A 22,804-nucleotide genomic window follows, 5' to 3' on the forward strand; every position below is an offset into this window, starting at 1 on the left:
GTTCATTGTGAAATGAATGGTCTCACATGTATATATAGTTGAGTAATTGATAATGTTTATTGCTTTTGACAAATTTACATATTAAGTCATTGTTTTATCTCTGTTATTGAAGTTGTTATGAAATATTATTGACATTGTTAAAGCCATAGGCAACAAATGTTGAAGCCTGAAGCTTCAAAATTTGAAAATCGAATTTCCATAAATAAATTGTGTTTCAAGTGGGTATTTTTGCAAAAGACCGGTTACGTATTGAGGAACCTAATTATGAATTTTTTGGTGTTTTGATGCAATTTTTGAGGTGTTTTTGGAAGAATATGATGCTTGAATAAAAGAAAAAAGACGAATCCGATTTTTGTATAATATTGTATATTGAGGTATGAATATCTCTTATAATTTTATATAATATTGTATATTGGGTGTTTAGTAGTGTACATCAAGTCTTTAGTAGGTGATTCACTATTGAAGCACGAAGAAAGGGCTGGATTAATCAAAGGGGGTACTACGAGCCCTCTACCCTATGCAATTAATCAGCCTACGTGGTTCACCGATTCGACCGACTAGACCAAAAGAGTGTTTTAGTCGATAAAAAGATGCGCTTGAAATGGGGGTGTTTTCCCTATCCATAAGGCTCCACCGTGAGGGCATAAGTGCCCTCTTGCTACCTATATGTGCAGCGCCGTTAAGATCGCTCCAACACCTTTAGCGTTCGTGATCGGCCTCCTCAATTATATATCGATCGAAAGGCAGGGCGGCACAACCCCCAACCAAGAAAGTAGTTACATCAAGTATGTCCATCCTTATTCCCGACATCCTATGGTACCCCACAGTGGGTAGGAGTGGATCGAGTCCATATCGTCGCGGAGAACAGCTGCATTTAGATCTGATCTATTTACCCGGCAATTCATCTGGCGACTTCACGGTCGTCAAAAGAAGCCTCGAAAAGCATCAAACATTTCCAATGAGATCCATGGAACAATTCTTAGATAGCAAGCACTAGCCTCTGGTGCAACTTCATAAAAAGCAATCAAAGAGAAGATTGAAGAGAATGGCACGTACGTAGTGGTTATTATAGCAGTTCCTTCTTTTTCTAGAAACGTCTAAAATTACCTGCTACAAAACTACCAAGCAGGAGCAAAAATACGATAATTAGATACATAATTTCGAGTGTGTTCGTACAACCAAAAATCAGACAATAACAGAGTGGCACACCAGAAAAAAATTAAGAAATAGAAACGAAGAACGAAACTTTATGATAGTGTTTTTCATAGACGTTCGACTTGCATGTGTTAAGCATATAGCTACCGTTCCTTCGTAGATCTCTGAATTTCAACCTAACCCAAGAATTTGCTTTGCTTTATATAGGGAGACTCGTGCCCGCGTGCTGCAAGATCGAGTTTTACTTGCTCAACGAACTCGATTTCCTTTGTCTTTTTCTACTGAGCCCCATTCAGAGTTTTTATCTATTATCTCTCGCATTCCGAAAAGAAATCCACAAAGTCCTCGGTGGAATTGGCAGCATCCTTTCTCAAGGCACGATTCTGAGACAAAATCTCTTGAAAGAGAAAAATATAAATGTTTTCTCTCTCTGATTTGCAAATCTCTGTTCTCGAAACACTGTAATTTGTAATGCTCTTTTTGAGAGCACAATTGTAGAGTGTGGTCTTTACTTCTGACCAATACTCCCCTTTGCTTTAGAAAGCATAAAAAGACTATTTTGCGTTTCGAGCTTTCTTATTCGATTGAGCATAGAGGCCTTCATACTTTCATTTCTTCTTATGAAAAAAGGTTTCCCCTTTCTTGCCCAACTATTTCGGGTAGCGAAAAATTGGGAACCTACGATGAGGCTTCAGGTTACGAGAAGGAAATAGGATGTTGCATATGGAGGGAGATGATAAAGAGAGAGCTTCGTCTATCGATGAACAGCGGATTGATGGAGCTCTTGGCATTGCTTTGTTTTTCTCTCCTTTCCTATCAGTGAGTTCCAACCCTTTTTGTTCGGAATTTCTTCATTTGTACTGAACCGCATGTAGAATTAAGTCATGTTCCACAAGATCCTATATCAGTTATACATCCTCCTTGCATTTATGCCGGAGACATCGCCAATTCTATGGGCTTTAGCTTATGTAGATCAAAAATGATGAATGGTAAATATTTTTGTAAGAAGATAAATTTGTATATTATTGTATATCCGATGTATAATGTTGTATACTGAATTGTGGCTTTTGACTAAAGATTTGTAAAGCTTTTGGAATATATTTTTGCAATGTAAATTAGATAATTGTATATTTTGTAATTATCCTTATTTTAATTATATAAATTTATGAGACTTTGATTAACAATCTTCGTCGTGAGTTCGTAACTCAAAGAGAAAGACGTTGAAGTACAATCGTAACCTCCTGATTATTGTCTCGAAAAATCAATTTTATAGGCTCTTAAACCCAATGATAAAGATAAGACTAACATTTTGATCATATTAGTTTTTAACTTTATAGGCTCTTAAACCCAAAGATAAAAATAAAACTAAAATTTTGATCATATTAGATTATACGAGGACATGTGCAATATTCGACAATGAATTTATTCCAACTTAATATTTCAAACGAAAAGGATAAATTTATATGTAAAAACTAACTAAAATTTTAATAAATATTATCTTGAATTTGGATGCATTATCCTTTATGAGCCCTTTTACTATCTGGCTTGCTAGTATTATTATCAATATTTATAAATGATTCTTAATATTTTCCTTTGTCCAATCAAAATCATTCTTTAGAATAAAATTTCATAAAAATTGTACCATTATTCAGAAAAAGATCACTAAAAATTATTAGCAATAGTTATCTTTTAAAATACTCGATAGCATCAAGCTTGCTTATACAGACTATATAGAAGTTAAAACTCAATGGAATAGATGACTGAAGCAAAAATACAATGTGCCATACATTGTCAAAACTGAAAAGTTTAATTCTACTAAGCATGCAAAACTGAGGTTTCTACCTAGTAGCAAAAGAAAAACAATATTAATAGAAAACCATAAGGCAACAACGATTCAAAGTTCTTGTTCTACAATTACACTAATCATCGTCTTCCTCATCATTGTCATCATTTCCACCTGCTGCGTTCAAAGCATTGAGTCTCTCGATCAACTTAGCTTTCCTCTCTTCATAAGTCAGCTTCTTAAGGTTGTACCTGCAGAACAGCCCCAAAATGTATGGTTACAAAAATGCGATGGAATATCTGTCAAGACACATCTAAGCATTATGTAGTTCGGACAGTAATGTAGCACAATAATCAGTAGATGAAGATCCTCCAGAAATGCATCAAAACAAATTGCACCTCAAGCAAATGAAGAACAACCTCTACATGGACACAAGAAACGAACACTAGTGCACCTACGAATTTCAACTCATCATAATGATTTTCAATTTTATCATTTTTTTTGCTTTTTGCAGAATCAAATAATGCACCAAGGTTATCAATGATCATTTTCTATAAAGCTGATAAATTGAGAAATTCAACTAAAGACAAATCACAGACCTCTTGTGCGTCTTAGGAGGTTGCTTCCCGGACTTCTTTGGGCTTGGGTCTGCCCGTATGGCAGCATGAACCTTCTTGTACATCTCCTCAAGATTCTCTGCCTCAAGACCCGTCTTGATGTATAAGCTGAAGTGTGACTGATATTTCTCAGGTTCATCTTCCATCAAAGTCTGCAAACAATGGTCGAGCATATTAGAGATGGGGAGTAAGAAGAAGCCAGAATGAACACTGAAGATGAACAATCTTCTATGGCCTACCCATGGATTCTACAATAATAATAAATTACAAAAGATTCAATCTAAAGTACTTCTATCTCACATTCATATATGCAGCAACATGGCCACCATAGATATACTTGCGGTGAACTTCTGCATCGAGTTGCTTAGAGTCCTTGCTGAATCCAGCAAACCTTTTCTCGCTATGAGGGATGTCAATCCCACCATCCAATGCACCCTGAATCAAAAAATCAATATTCAAGAACACAGATAAACACAGATAAATGTCACACGACATGATTAATGCATAATTAATATTTCACCATCCAATGCACCCTGAATCCAAGAAGCAATATTGCAGATAGATAGTTAATGATTAATGCACCTTAAATAATAAAATGAAGGAAAACATGATCCCTCATAGAGAAGAATTACTACATGATCTACCCAACAGCCCAAATATTTAAGAGAGTTAAACAAACCACGTTGAGTTAATTTCTCAGGGATGGAAATGTTCTATACTTGGAAGTTTTAGCTGATTGGAGAACCATCCAATCAACAATTCACAAAAAGTACAAAAGCTGTTGTTTCACAAATTAAAATTTTCAATTTATTAGCAATCTAGTGCATTGTATAGGCTTTAGCTAGGAGAAAAGGAACCGAAAGCAAAAGCAGTTTAATACCTTGAGAGCACCAAAAACACGGTTCCCTGTGGTAGTTCTTAAAAGGCCAACATCCAAGAGAGCACGGAAAGGCCTCCTGCTTTCAGCAGGTTCAACAGAGTAATCCTCTCCGTTGACCTGTAACAACGGGTAATAAAATTTAGACATAAACGCAACTGCAAAAAGGACAAAAGATGCACCCAGAAACTTTGCTTGCAGCTACTACTTACATCAAGATTTCCTTGATATTCTTCATCCATCTCAAGCTTCTTGAGAACTCGCCTTGCCAAGAGAAGTCCGGTACAGTATGCTAAAATGTGTATTAAACCACTTATCATTACTTAAATATATAGAGAAGAATTTCATGTGTGATAACCAACAAATGAATAGCTTGTGGAAGTACCAGCAGCATAGTTTGTCAGTCCAACTTTAAGTCCAAAATGAGGCAACTCGCTTGCATAAGCAGAAGCAAGAATCATGTCACCAGCAATACTAGCAGACACAATTTGTGTGATTATGTCCTTGTTAGTCTAGAGAGAATGTTAAGATAAAACGAGGAAACAATCACCTCCCTACATCACCCATAAATTATTATCAGAAGTTCCATCACTAATCAAGTGAAAACATTCTAAGTGACATTCAACGAATGCACAGTAATAAGGAATCATTCTGTGGACAAAATGAAAAGTAGATCATTCTCTGAAAGAAATAGCAATGTAATCAAGTAGATGCTTTGCAAGTTAAAAGGGCATAAAAATGCATTAGAAAGGATACAAATCGGACAACGAAACGATATTTTGGAGTGTTGTACTTGTTTTTGTCCTGATTGATCAGACGGTTCCTGGCTCTATAGTCAGTCTTTCCCTCTGTACAGTAGCAAAACATTGAATTTAGTGATATTTTAACTGCAAACAAGATTGAGAACAGGCCAAAAAAATGAAAGAAAATGGTAGTTTTACCTCTCCTCCTCTTGAATTTAACCTGGAAACGCTTAAAGTAAGCCCTAGTCTTCTGGACTTTGATGAAGGCCTGCAGCACAATTCAGCAACAATGTCAAAACTCAAAAACAAAATGAAGCATTCAAATCATAGTTTACACAACTTGTACCAATCATTCATTTTTAGTTCACATACATTTTTTCCAAAACAAAATAACATGCTACTGGAAGGTCAAGTATGTAACATAAGCTTTATTTTAGATCTAGAATAGATTCATAAGTGGTGCAAATGGGATATGCAGTGGAGGATGGAGTTCATAAGTTACAGATTCATCAAAACCCAACCACAACATAAATACATGAAGAAAACACTTCAAAATCTTCAATAGATATTACATTTTTGAATCAATAACTTCAAAAAGTCCAATGAGTTCAACGATAAGAACCTTAAAACCTAAATCATCCTCTGGCAATAAGTTGTCATAAAAATCTAGCTCAAATCCAATATAGATTGCAAAATCCAAGTTCACGAAAGAGAACAACACAGCTTACATCACTAGTTCTACAATTTAACAAACTCAGTTAAGAAAATCAAACTACTTAATATTTATACGAAAAAATTTACCTAAATAAAATCCATTTTTTGTTAACATTTTCATATAGACACCAAAAAAAAGTGAGAAACAGCAGCAAATCAAACTAACCATATTTCAATAAGATAAAACAGATCCATAAACAAGAAAAATAACACCAAAACCACAATTTTATACTCTTTTATACACCAAATAACCATATATAATACAAATTATACATGAAAAACTTTCTAGTTGTAATTTTTTTTGGACAACAAAAGTATATCATGAATTTAAAACTAAAATAGAAAATATAAAGCATAAATTTTATTGAAATCATAAAAAAGGTTTATTAATCTTACCATTGTTTTCCGTCGATTAAGCCTCCGCCGGCGTTTGGGGCTGAGGGGAATAAGGAGAAGAAGCTTGTGTGAGAAAAATACTACTGATATGAAGCTAAAATACCTAACTGAAACCCTAATGGGCCAATCATGATAATTTGACCTTTAAGGCCCATGTAGGTTCGGCCCATGATATAAAACCCAGAAATTTTAATCTTAAAGATAGAATTTATTTTTTAGAAAATACATAAATTATACTTATTCCCCCGCCCCCCCAAAAAAAACAGTTATATAACTATTATTTTCGAAATTTCATTACCTTCTATTCTAGTACGATTGTGAAATGTTATAAAAGGTGTGAAACATTTTATATATAAACGATAAGCTACAAAATTCTCAAATGGAATAAGAAGTAGTAAGATCAATTGTTGAAGATACTTATAGTCAGTGGTGGATCCAGGATTTTAAATAAGGAGGTTCAAAATCTAAATAAGTAGACACATGAGCTAGTGAAGGGGTTCGATATCTATTTTATATACATAAAAAATTATTTTAACAATGTATAAATAGTATAATTTTCCGCCGAAGGGGGTTCTCGAGCCTCCTTTGCGCCGCCTTCTTCATAGAAGCCGCTGGGTTTACCCGGAAGTCCGAATTCTATGATAGAGAACTAATCTATTGGGGAATCCCTAACCTAAAGCGGCACGGAGAAAATCGTATCTCCATCTTTGGTCTCCCGCGACTTAAGAAAAAAGTGAACCCCCTCGGCACAAGGTAGGTCCGCCCCTGCTTATAGTATAGTCATGGGTAACATAATGATACATTGGTGAAAAAGGCAAAGTGCGTCCAAATAAGTAACCATATAAAAAAAAGAATTAGCTTTTTAAAACTTATCTTCGTTTTAATTGTAGTAACTATAGTGAGAAAGTATATTTATGACTTTTTTCTAATAATGAGTTTAGACTAAAAGCAGAAAAAAATCATAATTATCCAATTTTGAATGATACGATGTAATCGTAGAAATAATTGAGTTATTACATGATAAGTCAATAAAGTCTTGTACGAATTATAACAAGTAGTTTTTAATGTTGAATTCATGATTTTGTTTAAGCAATTAAGATGAAATCAATATATTTAATTCATAAAATAGAGAGATATAAATTAGTTCATATATAAAGGTATCATATTTTGGACTTTCGGTTAAGGTTCATTTTTCCATTTTTTCTCTGAATATGTGTTTGGACATGTGATTTTATCTTGTGATTTAAAATTATGAGATGAAATTAATATTTGAACATGCGATTTTATTTCATGATCTCTAATCATGAGATGAAATCTCAAAATCTTCAAAAAGTTTGATTTGAGAAGTTTATATTATAAAATTGACCCACAAGTTTATATTTTATTTTTAAAAAATATTGTTTTATGTCTACCAAACATTTATTTCATATATAAATAAAATTTATAATTGACATTATTATTTTTAGCAGACTTTAAATAATGTATATTGGATATAACCATTATTCTTACCAACTAAATTTATTATTGCTTCCTACTTTATCTATTATTCATGGAATATTGACACACAAGTGAAATAGAGCATGAATCATTATAATATTAACACATAAGTAACAATTGTGATAACTTGTGCGATTTATGTAATTTTTTGCGAGAATATCAAATGCGTGATGAACTATTCACAGAATATGAACAAGATAACATAATTACTAATAATATTAATCAACAAACGGCTCAAAGTAACAGCGCTGGTTCATCTTCTCGGTCATCTTATGTCCATACTATATGCGAGGATTGTATTAAAAAGCAGTACAATACAATTCATGTTCAATTTTATTTTTTGTTAAACTAAAGTTCGATCAATAAATGTTGTATTTTCTGATAATAACTTTGTGATAGTGTATTATACTTTTGTTATGAATTTTTGCTCATTTGGTAAGATAGTATAAGACTTAGGGAAATTTCGTTACTTTTCACAACTTGTGAAGTTTTCATAACCATGAAAGAAAAACTTCAAATTCATATCAATTTGAATTCAAAACACATCCAAACCAGATAATGAAGACATTACAATATGTAACACCCCAACAACATACCCAATGAAATTTCACAAGTGAGCTTATCCCTACCTCATAGAGTTAAAGAGACTATTGTCGGAAGATCCTGACTTGAGTTTCACATGTTAAACAGTCAAAGTAGGTAAGAAAAAGAAAAAAGGAAAAATGACAGTAAAACAAACAACTAATAAGGGAACAACAATAACAGAATAGTGTAATAACTTAAACATAATAAACACCAGATGATAGTAATCAAAAGCATGAGACACTATAATAATAAGACTAAACTCTTAGAAAAGTAAGATAATACTCTAAAACTATTAATTATCTACCCTAATATACAACTTCCACACCCTCTTATCTAAGGTTATATCCTCGGTAATATGAAGTTGTGTCATATCATGCTTGATCACTTATCTTTAGTATTTTTTGAGTGTACCTCTCTCCGTGTACCCATTATATCAAATCTCTCACACTTCCTCTTCGTATGCTCAAACAATTTTAGCCTCACTTACCTCATTTTTACCACAACTAAGGCCACTTCATGTTATCCTGGTTATATCCTCATTTATAATCATATGTCTCTTAATATACTCACACATCTATCTCAACATACTCATTTTCATAACTTATCTTCTGACACATGAAAAATATTGAATGGCCAACACTCGACTCATACAATAAAATGGTCCTTGAACTATTGTAGTAGGTCTAAAATAGTTCATTAATTATACATTTATCGAATTTGGTCCTTTAACTATTCAAAAAGTTATCAAGTTTGGTCCCTTAACTATACACTTACCGTTTTTAGTCCCTTAACTATATATTTATCGGTTTTTGTCATTTAAGTATTCAAAAGTTTATCAGATTTGGTCTCTGTCTAATTTTTATACAAATAACTTAGGTTTATATTAACAGAACTCATAGATTCGTGAAATTAAATTTTTAACTTATTTTTTGAGTTGTTTCTCTCCCCCACTATTTTTTCTTCAAATTACTCTAATGAAAAAAACTTTAACCTCAACAATTCAAAATAAAATTCACGAGAAAATAAGATATAAGTCTTGATTTTATCCAATGAAGCATAAAATGAAGCACATTATTGCTACTACTAACTTGAATATGCTAAAATTTATTATAAAAAAAATTACTCATTAGGTGTGGGGAGAGATTTATTTATGTTTAATACAAACAAATTCTTATAATGAGAATAAAATTTGAAGTTTTGTACTCACACGTTTTGATTCCAAATTTTATACTCCAACGATTTTATTGAAGGGAATTTGTTTAATATTTTAGAAGCTGAAATTATAAAATTGTAGATTTGCAACTTTTTTTTTAGATTTTTTTGAATTAGATCGATTTTATTATTTTGTTCGTTTTACTTTACGAGAGAAAATTTGAGTAATAAGATCAAATCTTTTAATTTTCTTTTGTATGAGAAAAAAAAATTTAAACAAGTCACGTTGATTATGAACTGTTAACCACCAAAGAAGGAAATATAATAGTTAAGTCATTAGCAATAGTAATATGCTTCATTTTATCCTCAATTGAATAAAATCAGAATTTATATCTTCTTTCCTTATTAATTTTATTTTGAATCGTCAAGGTTAGAGTTTTTTCATAAGAGTAATTGAAGGAAAAAATAGCGGGGAGAGAGAAACAACTGAAAAATAGGTTAAAGATTTAATTTCATGGAGGCATGAGTTTCGTTAATATAAACCTAAACTATTTGTATAAATAATAAACGGAAACCAAACCTAATAAATTTTTGAATACTTGAAGAGCTAAAACCGACAAGTGTATAGTTAAGGGACTAAAAACGGTAAATATATAGTGAAGGGACCAAATTTGATAATATTTTGGATAGCTAAATGACTAAATCCAATAAATATATAATTAAAGGATCGTTTGATGTGATGGATAAGAGGAGTTAATCCCGAAATAATTTTTGAGTGCCTTTTAATCTGTTGTTTGGTTGCAAAGGTTTGAATGACTTATCCCATGATTAACAATTAGTACCGAGATGAGTTATTCCTCCCTAGAGGTGAAATAGTAATCCTAGGATAACTTATTATGGATAAAGTGTGTAAAATAACAAAAATATCCCCCTTAAACTCTTTTTTATACACAACTTTTACATTCATGTATATTAAAATAATTTTTAACAACATTTATAATAACATTCATAACCTTAATTAATCGTTGTTTTATGATTATATATTTTTCTATTAAAAAATTATATTTAATAAATACAATTTCTATTTATGAATATATTATAAGTTGAATTTATTTGTCTAGTTCTTATGTTTATTTATATTTTGATTTCTCTTAAAATATTCACTCCACTACTAAATTACATATTTTTATTAAATAGTTTATTACTAACTTAAAAATTATATTTTATATATCAATTAGAATGTAGATAATTTTAATAATAAAATTTCTCATACTTTAATGAACTTAAAATGAAAGTTTTATTAAGTTAAATAAGATGAAAGTTTAATTTTAAAAACACATGGCACAATCATGGAAATGGCATAAATAAAAATATTTAAATTAAATAAGATGAAAATTTTATTTTTAGGAATGAATAATAAAGCTGGCAAAGAAAATGTAAAAAAAAAAACTAAATAAGGTGGCAGATACTTTTGTAAACAAATAACTTATTATTAAAAATTATGCAATGAATATAATTTTGAATATACCAACCAAACAAGCGATAAAAACTAGTCTCAATATAACTAATCTCATCATAACTTATCCCAACATAATTTATCCAGCATAACTAATTTAAGTATAACTTGTATCCAAATCAAACGTCCCTAAGAGATTAATTTAGACTTACTCCAATAGTCGTGAAACCACATTTTTTTTGGCTCTCTTTATCACCAAGTGTTCAAAATAATGACAAAAGTTTCATCTTCTCTCTAGGAAAAGACCCCTCCCAAAGATCCAGCCATGACAGCCCACCCCATTGCCAGCTCCCCCCCTCTGAGACCACCTAGCCCCCGGAACCACTGGATGGCGAGACAGGAATGGATGAAGATCTCTCCTAGACAGTCCTTTATGGAGGCTTTATTGAATCAGAATCTAAAAATCAATAACGACTACCTCACCACCACGGTAGACCAAATAACTAAAGACGACAATGACAATAAGAACGAAATCGCTTTGAACACGGAAGATAAAGAAAGAATCTATCTCCCTAGAAAATAATCTGTCTTTGTCAAACTTCTAGGAAGGAAAATATCCCACCAATACCTGAAAACAAAATTGATAGAACTCTGGAAACCAACTGAGGCTCTAACCCTAATCGATATGGGATAGGGTTTCTACATAGCAAAATTCTCACTCGCATAAAGCACCAATAAGGCCCTTTAAGGGGGCCTTAGTTTGTAGCAGGTAGCTTTTTATCATTGAGAAAATGAGAGCCTAACTTCTCCCCCCAAGAATCAACCATATCCCACAGTGCTATATGGAATAAGATTCCCCCAATTACCTACGAAATTCTATGATAAAATAATCCAAAAAAATGGGTAGAAAATTGGGAGCACTCCTGAAAATTGATACGTGCACATCGTCAACCCTGAGAAAAAGATATGCAAGAATATGCATCCAAGTGCCCATGGGACTACCAGTCAAAAGGAATATCCTAATCGAAAACCACCTACAGGATATAGTCTACGAAGGGGATGGAACACTATATACGGGGTGTGGGAGACTAGGCCATACCACCAAATCACGTACCCACCCAACTACTAACATACACACCCCATCCCAAAGCCCAAACTTGAACACGGAGTCATCAGGGAAGAACGCAAGCACAGAGTCTTGGCAGACTGTCTCTTTCCCTCGCAGGAACAAGTCCCAAGGAGTCGAAATCACATCCACTAACAAACCGGATATAAATAAGGAAAAGCCACCACACAATCACTCAGGTAAAAACTTACAATGCTACAACAGGTAAGTTCTCACCTCAATTTCATTCTTACTTTCAAAACTTGTTACACTATGCTAACATTCATAACCCCACCAGTTTGGAATTAGCAAAAGAAAAGAGAAAAGTAACTCCCACGGTAAGCCGGACCGCCGCTCTACCTCCCGAAGCGAGCAATAATTGCTCTGTAGGGAAATCCACCACACAATCCATTAATAACAATAACCCATACTTAGGCGCTCACGCACTTATTTTGGAAACCAAAATACATTGGCAAAAGGAACAAAAGGCTTCATTAAATAAAGCTTCATTCAATACTGTGGGACCCCGAAATGTTCTTCTTCTAGAGGAAACCCCATTCCCTCCAATGACTCTCTATCTTCCTATATGAGTAAAAATTCCAATGCCATCCCAGCCAAATACTCTCTTACCCCTTCTGAGTTTAATCATCATGGTGCCAGCCGAGATATGACAATGGTCATCACATCAATTAACTACGCACTAAGCCTAACCTCCCAATTAAGTATACCCCAATCCAGCGATGAAATTGAAACGCCTCCCAAAGATGGAAAACAACAACCCATACTCCCCCCCATTCTCCACTATTGTACTCTTGACTGCATCGTTACCAGCAAACCATGTTTCAGAATCATGGATAGAGCTTGCTCTCCACGGCTAACAGCTCACTTTGAACTTGGACATCGGACCCCAACTAATGTCAGTCACGATCAGGATCCATGATTCCTAGCAAACTTTATCCAAGAAGGGATGAATCTTGTAACCTCGAGCTTCGAACAATAGTTATGGATGCAAATTGTACTCCAAGCCCATCTCTATGGAGACCTCTTACTGATGAAGGGAGAGAAACTGAGTGCACTGCTCTCCCAAGTTCACCAACAAATGCCTTTCTTCCCTAAACCTCCACAAGATCCCTCAACTCTCATCCTCAAGTTCATCCCTTGGTTCCCACAAAGGTCGAACAACGGGGTAGAAAACCCAGGAGATGCAACTCATTCAATGCTAGATGCTCTAAAGTAGAGCAACAAGGAGTTAAAAGACTTTCTCCATTGAATAGAGGAGTAGACAACGGAGGTCTACCTATTGGATGGCCAAATAGTCAAAGAATTCAGAGAGCTATCCAGAGAAGTTATTTTAGTAGCTTGTCCAAATCCAGTGTGGATGAAAATGAGGAACCAGACGAGCGACCACCCTTCAGGAGTAGCCATGAAGCCTCTGAAGAATCAGAGCAAGAACCCTCTACTGGAAAAAGGGAAGGGAAAGCAACCAACCCCCAAATGAAAGACAACTCCATGAACTTCCTCATCTGGAATGCTAGAGGCGCCAACAACGCTGCCTTCAGAAGATAGTGCCAGGCACTCGTCAAGGTGCATAAACCCTCAATGATGGTGCTCTTAGAAACAAAAATGACGGAGCATAAGAGAATCACTGAGGATGCTCAAATCCAATCACCTGCTGAGGGCCTATCAAGGGGCATAGTCATTATGTGGAAGGAGGACATGATTAGGATGGATAATATTTCGGTCACTCCACAGGGGATCCACATCTTGGTTAAGGTAAGTAGCCTCCCCAATCCTTGGCTTTTCTCTTCTATCTATGCTAGCCCCATACCTAATGAAAGAACTATCCTCTAAGACAGCCTCTGGAGAATCTCCTAGAATTTCTCCGACGACTAGTTCATGGGAGGGGATTTCAATGAAGTCCTAGTCTCGAGGGAAAAGCTTGAGGGAAGGCATATCAATAACAATAGAGCTAACTCCCTATGGACTTGTCTAAACCATTGTAATATGATAGATTTAGGGTTTAAAAGGAGCAAATAGACCTAGTCCAATAAAAGATACAAGTCCAAAAAAGATCTCATCTTGGAAAGATTGGAAAAGTGCATGGCTAATGACTCTTGGATCTCGAGGTACCCTAAGACCTGTTACCTACCTCCACGCACTCACTTTGATCACTCTCTCCTTCTTGTTTGTATTAGTAATAAGAGGCCCAACAATGCCATAGGCTATTTATCTTTAAGCCCATGTGGTGTGGGCATCCAACCTTCACTAGCCTTATTGAAAGCTCCTTTGGCCCGTCCAACTCCTCAAAGGTGTCTATCGAAATCTTTCAAGACAAGGTAATTTTTTGGAACAAGAATGACAATATCTTTCATAAGATGAAAAAGCTAACTGCCAGAATTAGGGGTATCCAAAAATCACCCAACTACCCCACCAGCTCCTTCCTGCACAACCTTGAAACTGACCCTGTTGTTAAGTAGACTTCTTGCTTAAGCTAGAAGAAGATTTCTAGAAAATCAAATCCAGAATTAACTGGCTTAACCAAGGTGACTCAAATACTAGGTTTTCCATGCCTCTACTATCAATAGGAGGAGTAGGAACATGATCAATGCCCTCCAAGATGGAGCTGGCAACTAGATTCAGGATCCTGCCATCATTAAGTCTCATGTGTGTTAATTATATTCCAATCTTTATGAGATTGAGCACCACTCTTCTCCTAGCAATAGGAATAGGACTTCTCATGACCTCAACTGCATTAGTATTAAGGAGAGAATAATCCTCGATAGTCCTATCAGGGAGTCTGAAATCATTTTGGCTATCAGAAGTTTCAAACCTTCCAAAGCCCCTAGACCAGATGGCCTTCACCCCCTCTTCTACCAGAAGTATTGGAGTATTGTTCAGAAGCAAGTGATTGAATTTTGTAAGCACACCTTTAGGCATAGCAGGATGGACCCCCAAATGAACAAAACCCTTCTTTGCCTCATCCCCAAATGCCAAAATGCTTCTATGCTAAAAAACTTCACACATATTGAAATGTGCAACACTAGTTATAAAATTGTCACCAAAATCATAGCTAATAGAATCAAACCATACCTCAACAAAAACATAGGCCCTAGCTAGGCCGGTTTTATCTCTGGTAGAAGGGGCTCTAACAATGCAATCATTGTTTAGGAATACATCTCCCACTTCAACAAGATGAAAGGCACCAATGTTAGCATGATCCTTAAGATTGACTTAAAAAAAGCCTTTGACAGGTTAGAATGGTCCTTCATCAGAGACTCTCTAGAGTTCTTCAACTTTCCTACCAATCTGACCAAGCTTATCATGTATTGTATCTCCACCTCCTTCATTTCTGTCCTCATCAATGAGTCAAAAATAGACTATTTCTATCCCTCTAGAGGTGTCAGACAGGGTGATCCTATTTTCCCCTACATTTTCATCATCTGCATGGAAGACAGGGTGATCCCATTTCCCTCTACATTTTCATCATTTGTATGGAGAGGCTCTCCAGAAACATTGACATTGACAGAGCTGTAGCCAACAAGGCATGGAACCCCATCTCCATCTTCACTCCTGGACCAAAAATCTCTCACCTCTTCTTTACTGATGACCTCACCCTCTTCTTCACTGCCTCCACCCAAAGCTACTCTAATAGCTTTATCCTCCTAGACAAGTTCTGCTATGACTCTGGTCAAAAGTTCAACTTTGGCAAATCAAAAGTTATTTTCTCCAAGAACTATAGTTCCACCAATGTCAGCACTTACTCTACTATGCTTAGTATTGAAAGCAGTACTTTCTTTGGTAAATATCTTGGTTTTCCTATCTTCCACTCCAGATCAGTCAATGGTGACTTCCAATTCATCATAGAAAACATGCAAAAGAAACTAAATGGATAGAAAGCAAAGCTCCTCACCATGGCTGGCAGAACCATCCTCACCAAAGCTTCCCTTGGAACCATTCCTTCCCATGTCATACAATTCATTCAGCTCCCTGCTAAGACCATCCAGACTATTAATATAATTCAAAGGAACTTCATATGGGGTACTACCCTTGAAAAGAAGAAGTTACACTTGATAGGATAGGATAAGGTCACTAGCAATAGGAAAGAGGGAGGACTAGGCATCCAGAAGAGTGAAATAAAAAACAAAGCCCTACACACAGGTCTAGTATGGAGAGCCTTCAAACAACCCTCATCTCTTTGAGCAAAAACCTTGTACCACAAATACTTCCACAAGAAGATCAACCTTGAATAAAGCAAAGCCAAATTCAGAACTTGGAAATGCATCTCCCAAGGTTGGACCATTTGCACCAAAAACGCCAAATGGATCCCCAACAAAGGAAACAAGGTCAGATTCTTTGAGGACACTTTGATCCCCAACCTAGGACCCATTAGGGGCCTGGTGCATTGTCCCCTCAATAAAGAGGAAGCGCCTATCAAACTAGATGTCATTTATTACAACAATGAATGACACGTTGACACTCTCTCCATTCGAATCACTGAGAACATCATCCACTCAATTATATACAACCTTCCTCATCTTTGTCATACCAAAGATGATATGTTCATTTAGGGCCCCTCCCATAAAGGTCATTTCACCACTAAGAGTGTCTATCATGCAATTGCCATGAATGTGAGTCACCCTAACCCTTCTATCTAGAAAGACTTTAACTGGATTTGGAAGCAGAAGGTTTCTAACAAAATTAAAACCTTCCTTTGAATGCTCCACCATCACAAGCTGCCCACCAACCACTAGCATAGATATCAACATCGATCCTAGCTGCACTTTCTACAATAATCCCATAGAGGACATTAGCCATATCTTCTTCCAATGTCCTAAAGCCACTAGCTACTGTCATGATCTATTCCTGAGGAGCAAACCCTTGACTCGGCTTGATACATCCTCCATCAATGCTTACAATTGGACTACCACCCTTAAGTCCACCAGGAATAAACCCTCCAGCCAATGGGTTCCCTAGGACTCTGTGATTCTGTTCAGCTTATGGAACATTTGGATCAGTAGAAACGATAATGTTTTCAATAAGAATAAACACAAGGCTAGCGCTAATCATGTCATTAAAGCTTCTACTGAATACCAATTGTTAGTAGGCACTGAAACTCTTAAGAAAGATGCTAGTGTAACTGCTCAAGTCAGATGGGTTTCCCCTACGAAATTTTCTTAGGGAGGGAGGAATATGAGTGGTCTTTAGAAACCATAAGGGAGAATGGATATGGGGATTCAAGAAGAAAATCGCCCATACAACAGCCACCCATGCTGAGCTGCAAGCCATACTTTATGGCCTAAAAATAGCAAAGGAAAAAGGATTAACACCCCTGGAAATCAATACAGACTCTACGGTAGCCATAGACATGATCTTAAATGGCCTTCTACCTTATGCTAATATAATCTCTGACTGCAGATTGCTGATGGAAGAATTGGGGAGTCCGCTACTGCAGCATGTATTCAGGGAGCAGAACAGAGCAGCGGATGTGTTAGCCAAGGAGGGAGCTAGAGAAGGGAGCCAGAGCAGGAAGACAACAGTTTTTGAAGTTCCACCAATGTGTGTTAGGGATGCACCACGAGCAGACATTGAAGGAACTTTTCTTTGTTAAAAATTCGGCATGTACTAACAGACTCTTTTCAAGTCATATCACGGACCAAACATTATTTATGGGGATGTCCCATCAACTGCTATGTACCAGACTACTTTAACTTAGTAATATAAAATCTCGTATTTTACCAACAAAAAAAAATGTGAAATAACACATTTTTTGATATTTTTTAATCACACAACTTTTCTAAAACAAAGTTCCCCATCATCCACACCGTACCAATAAGACGTGTGACATTTGCATTACATCCAAACAAGCTGTTATAAATTCCGATGCCGATGTGAGTGATTAAAAGTAGTTCCAATTTCTTATCTTCTTCTCTCTAATCCTCTGTACTTCATCTTCTTCCATTTTCTCTCAGGTATGGCCTTTGGTTTTTTATTTTTTTTCTAAAGGCTGGTAACACCTTTCTTTTCCCTAAGTTGATAAATTTTGTGTATTTTTTATGGGATTTTAATGGAATTGTAGTTTTATAGAACCCAGATTTGGTAGATGTAGCATATCTACGATGAGTTCAATTGAACACTAGTGTTTTTCGGCAGATAAATAGGTAAAAAAACCACTAAATTCAATATTATTTTTTGAATCAATTATTTGTTTTTTTTTCTTGGAGTTTTCATGTGTAAGTTGAGGATTGAACAATTCCAGAACAGTTTTTTGTAGAGGAAAATGCTCTATATTTTCACTTTTTTCAGCTAATTAATATACTGGATTTTATGTAGTTTAATTCTAATTGTCAATGTGAAGAACAATTGCAAACTTTAGGTGTACTGTGTTATCTATTTGATTCAAATTATCTAAATCTGCAATGTTATATTTTAGTGCTCACCCACGATTCAGGCCAGGAACGGAGTCGTGGAGCTAGGTGGATGCATTTCAATTGAATCTCATTTGTCAGAAAATTACAACAACAACATAACCAGTGTAATCCCACAAAATAGGGTTTGGAGAGGGTAGTATACACATGCCTTACCACTAACTTAGAGGGAAAGAGTCTGTTTTCGATAGACTTTTGATTCAAGAAAAAAACAGTCCAAAGTAGTATAGGCAAAAATAACGGAAATGAAGACATACATGGCAAAATACCACGGACAGCCTGACAAATCATCCTAAACAATAGTCATAACAAGATACCACAATAATCAAAGTGTATAAAAAACCCACAAATAATAACCAAACTCAAAGGATGATCATTCGGACCTTTCAATTCATAGATGTTGATCTCGGACCTATGAATGGGACAAAGAAACCACAAGAGTAATACAATAGTAAAGAGGAATAAATGAGACAAGGCTCAACTAACTAACTAACCTCCTATCCTAATTTCTCGGAAAATTATGCTAGGAAAATAGAGTAAAAGCAAATGGTTTTGCATACATATATGTCAATTGTTGAGTTCCATTGACATGAGGAAGATTCTAGTCTAGCTTCAAAGATTGCCCAAAAACTGATTTAGGTCACACATTTTAATCTCAGGTGTGTCATCCTTGCATTTTTTTTAACCCCTTGTTAGAATTCCTTGCTATGCCAAGGTCATTCAAGAGTTGTTGTATCTTACTCTTAGAATATCTAAAACCAAAATGTTGACTAATTGGCGCAAGGGGGGAAAGCTATCTGTAATTACAAAAGAAAGTTCAAGTTAGAACGGGTATAAAGGCACTCTGCTGGGACATCTATTGCTGCTCCTTATGTGTTGAGCTTACTTCGAACTTGATTTTCCTTTTACCTATGTATCAGGTTCTACTTTGATTTTCTTATGGTATAATGAAACCCTTCAAAATATGCCTCCTTAGACATATTCTTACCCTTGAAGCTATTGCATACATGCTAGGACTTTGACCCCTCATCCTACCTCTTAAAGGACATTTGGTCCAAGGAATTGATGGGTTATCCCGGAATAAATTTTTTGATTAAATTTATGTGGTATTTGGTTGGAGGTATTAGCTAAAATCAGTATTATTTATACCAAAATCTTAGTATAACTTATCCCATATAAAAGGTGGGTTGATTATCCATGTTATACTCCCAGGATTATATCCTGGGTTTGAACCAAACAACCCCTTAGGAGAGATTTTTATACAAGCTGTTAGCAAGTGTGTCTGCAGGATGGTTAGTGCTTTTGAAGATCATTTTACAAGACGAATTGTACATCTCTTCCTGGTTGAGGCATTGTTTGTAACACCATAGATGCATGTTTATTCATGTGGCTTATAATCCCAAGTAACAGTGTAACGCTACTATCGTAGTTGGGACATTTCAAGACTTCACAAAATGTTGGATACTTATCTATGTCCAAATAATCAGGGCTCGAGATGAAGCTAAGCATACATATCAGTCTTGTAAATATTTTGTAATCCTCACTAAGATGTCCTTGGTATATTTCTAAGGAAATAGCTCCCGATGGTTTTATTGTCTAGCTACACATTGATATGCATGGAGATGAAGCTAAACATACATATCAGTCTTGTAAATATTTTGTAATCCTCACTAAGATGTCCATGGTATATTTCTAAGGAAATAGCTCCCGATGGTTTTATTGTCTAGCTACACATTGGTATGCATGGAGGCCAATTAAGTAGCTTTCATTAAGGGATTTTTTCAATTCCTTTAGTTTTTTCTTGCATCTTTTGATGTAGGTCGGTATAATCTATTGAAGTGGACATATGCATGCATGAAGCATCTTACAACATATTGATGAGCTTACAATTTACCTTTGTTAATTTCATAATGCTTGAAAACAGTTAACTATAAACAAAAGTCGAGATATTCATGTATGGTATGCTCAATGCTGTATAATGTCAACTAATATGCGATTTTCCTTATTCTTTGCAGTGTTGGTTTGTGCTGCTAATCTCTCGAATTAACATCCTCCAATCATTTCTCTATTGGTATTGGTCCCAAATACGGTAAAAAGTATAGATAAAACTGACCATTGGGTCCGTTGACATTTTACTCTGGTTGACAAGTAAACCTTCTTCCTAGTTCCTACTTTCTACTTCTTAGGGGACTTCATAGTTCAAAAACCAGATTTCTTTGCCATAAGTCAGTGATCTCATAGGTCATGCGTTTGAAGACTCGCTCTTTCTTATTTCAAGTCGTCTACCTCTTGTAGCCTCTAGATTGTCTTTTAACTAGTCCGTCTTTTAATAAAATTACTGTGAAGTCCTTACCAAAAAACAAATTTATTGTGAATTATCGAGCTTAACACCCTGCTGGAGTGTTAACTTGGTAGAAATGGATAATTCATCAGATGACTTCTCTGGACATATCATGCAGCTTCCAGACGATTGTTTACTCTTTATTTTTCAACACCTTGACTGTGGATCTGCCCGTCAATCATTTGGCTTAACATGTCATCGTTGGCTTCGAATTGAAAATCTAAATAGAAGATCTTTACAGTTCCAATGCTCTTTCACTATGCTTAATATCTCCTCATTATCTCAAAATAACACTCAAATCAGTTCATTCCAATTATCTAGGCTTCTGAACCGTTTCCAGAACCTAGAATCATTGTCCCTGTCCGGATGCACTGAGCTTCCAGATTCGAGTTTGGCTTTGTTACCACGTCATGGCTTGAAATTGAAAAGTCTTCATCTAGACTGCTGTTTTAGTATAACTGATAGCGGTCTTTCCTTCTTGGCATCTGGCTGCTCTTCGTTGGTAATACTAAGTCTTTACCGGTGTAATATTACAGATTATGGGTTAGAGGCCTTATCTAATTCTTGCCTAGCATTAGAAGATCTGAATCTCTCATATTGCTCTCGAATCTCTGATTATGGCGTAAGAGCTATTTCACAAAACTGCCGTCATCTTAGAGCAATCAGGATATCCTACTGTAGAAATCTAACTGGTGCTGGCTTTCAAGAATGTTCTCAAACTCTGACTTATTTGGAAGCCGATTCTTGTAGGCTTGAACCTAATGGAATACGGAGTATCCTAAGTGGAGGTGGTATTGAATACTTGAGTGTGTCTAACTTGACCTGGTGCACTCGTGTGGATGGTCTGGTAGCTATTAGCATCGGATTTGCTGCAAAGTTAAGAGTGTTGAATTTCCGTTCCAGCAGAACGATTGGCGATGATTGTATCATGACAATAGCAAAGGGTTGTCCATCGCTTCAGGAATGGAACTTAGCAATATGTCATGGGGTAACGATAGCAGGTTGGGAATCTATTGCATCACATTGTCATAACTTGAAAACGCTACATTTGAATCGGTGTAGAAATCTTTGTGACCGTGGATTGCAAGCTTTAAGAACCGGATGCAAACGTCTCTCGATTCTTTATGTCACCAGATGTTCTCAGATCAGTGTTGTAGCATTGGAAATTTTTAAACTTGCAAGAGGAAATGTAGAGGTCAAAGAAGAAGAAGTAATGTGTATTTGCCCTCGTGGAGCCTTCAGGTTTTAATAGGTGGCTATAATCTTCAAAGTTTGTAAGCTATCGGGTATCAGAAAACATTCTGATTTTACTGACTCGGAAGGAAAAAACTGTCACCCCAGTCAATCCCATCCAATTGGGATGCCCTGTAATTAACGCGTTACTCACTCGTCCACCACTGGAAACATCGTTTCCCCGTCCAACTCTTTAATGGAAATGCACAACAGTTGTGCCCAGTGCCCACTGCACACAAGTATCAATATGTATGTGTATAATTTCTTGTAATGTTTTTTCTCCTATTAGAAAAAAGTGGTTGTATTAATGCATCTATATGCAGTGAAATAGTTACAATTAATTGTTCATTTCCCCCACACCCATTCATACTTTTTACTCTTCATGTGACCTGTAGGCTACATTGCAGAACAATTATTTGATACATAATAATGGAAGGATTGTTATATATGTATGGTAGAGAATGTTATGTTTTACTAATACTAATACATAACTAGAAAAAAAGGTCAAATTTGCCTCTGTATTATTTGGAACAGCTCAATGTTGTCCTCCATTATACTATTGGGACAAAAAGAGAACTCCTCAAGTACCAAAAACACACTTCTCCACTAATTAGTCTCCCCGGAATTTTGGAAAAAAGCCGCTTCCTCCTTGAAGGCCTAAGGAAGAGCAAGGTGGAAAAAAGGTCGGACTGTTATAAAATTAACTTTGCAATTGATTAGAAGAA

General features: G+C 35.6%; 3 protein-coding genes across 4 annotated transcripts; 2 read left to right on the plus strand and 1 right to left on the minus strand.

Moving 5' to 3' along the window:
- Positions 1 to 2,886: 2,886 nt before the first annotated feature.
- Positions 2,887 to 6,424, minus strand: LOC129900249 (60S ribosomal protein L5-like). Its single transcript, XM_055975180.1, has 9 exons — positions 6,286 to 6,424; positions 5,374 to 5,443; positions 5,189 to 5,280; positions 4,818 to 4,944; positions 4,645 to 4,724; positions 4,436 to 4,552; positions 3,856 to 3,990; positions 3,538 to 3,707; positions 2,887 to 3,189 (listed from the first exon to the last, which is right to left on the minus strand). Exons 1-9 carry the CDS (start codon positions 6,286 to 6,288, stop codon positions 3,075 to 3,077), a joined length of 909 nt encoding a protein of 302 aa, XP_055831155.1. The 5' UTR covers positions 6,289 to 6,424; the 3' UTR covers positions 2,887 to 3,074.
- A 5,450-nt stretch (positions 6,425 to 11,874) lies between these two features.
- On the plus strand, positions 11,875 to 13,646 carry LOC129898924 (uncharacterized). Its single transcript, XM_055973634.1, has 2 exons — positions 11,875 to 12,305; positions 13,355 to 13,646. The coding sequence occupies exons 1-2, from the start codon at positions 11,875 to 11,877 to the stop codon at positions 13,644 to 13,646; spliced, it is 723 nt and encodes a 240-aa protein (XP_055829609.1).
- A 4,244-nt stretch (positions 13,647 to 17,890) lies between these two features.
- Positions 17,891 to 22,522, plus strand: LOC129899302 (F-box/LRR-repeat protein 12). 2 transcript variants are annotated; one of them, XM_055974215.1, is made up of 3 exons: positions 17,891 to 18,049; positions 18,165 to 18,238; positions 20,521 to 22,522. In XM_055974215.1, exon 3 carries the CDS (start codon positions 20,923 to 20,925, stop codon positions 22,093 to 22,095), a length of 1,173 nt encoding a protein of 390 aa, XP_055830190.1. In that variant the 5' UTR covers positions 17,891 to 18,049; positions 18,165 to 18,238; positions 20,521 to 20,922; the 3' UTR covers positions 22,096 to 22,522. The 2 variants fall into 2 exon arrangements, with proteins under 2 accessions (XP_055830190.1, XP_055830189.1); XM_055974214.1 differs by lacking the exon at positions 18,165 to 18,238.
- Positions 22,523 to 22,804: the final 282 nt, after the last annotated feature.

The sequence above is a fragment of the Solanum dulcamara genome, chromosome 8, assembly GCF_947179165.1.
Source record: "Solanum dulcamara chromosome 8, daSolDulc1.2, whole genome shotgun sequence".
NCBI classification, from domain to species: Eukaryota; Viridiplantae; Streptophyta; class Magnoliopsida; order Solanales; family Solanaceae; genus Solanum; species Solanum dulcamara.

Coding starts and splice junctions, on each gene's coding strand:
- LOC129899302 (XM_055974215.1), top strand. CDS start 20,923: ATGGATAATTCATCAGATGACTTCTCTGGACATATCATGCAGCTTCCA.
- LOC129898924 (XM_055973634.1), top strand. CDS start 11,875: ATGGGTAGAAAATTGGGAGCACTCCTGAAAATTGATACGTGCACATCG. Junction 12,306..13,354: donor AACTTACAATGCTACAACAG/GTAAGTTCTCAC, acceptor TCCATTGAATAG/AGGAGTAGACAACGGAGGTC.
- LOC129900249 (XM_055975180.1), bottom strand. Junction 3,991..4,435: donor GTGTTTTTGGTGCTCTCAAG/GTATTAAACTGC, acceptor TTTTTGATTCAG/GGTGCATTGGATGGTGGGAT. Junction 3,708..3,855: donor ATGTTGCTGCATATATGAAT/GTGAGATAGAAG, acceptor CATTGTTTGCAG/ACTTTGATGGAAGATGAACC.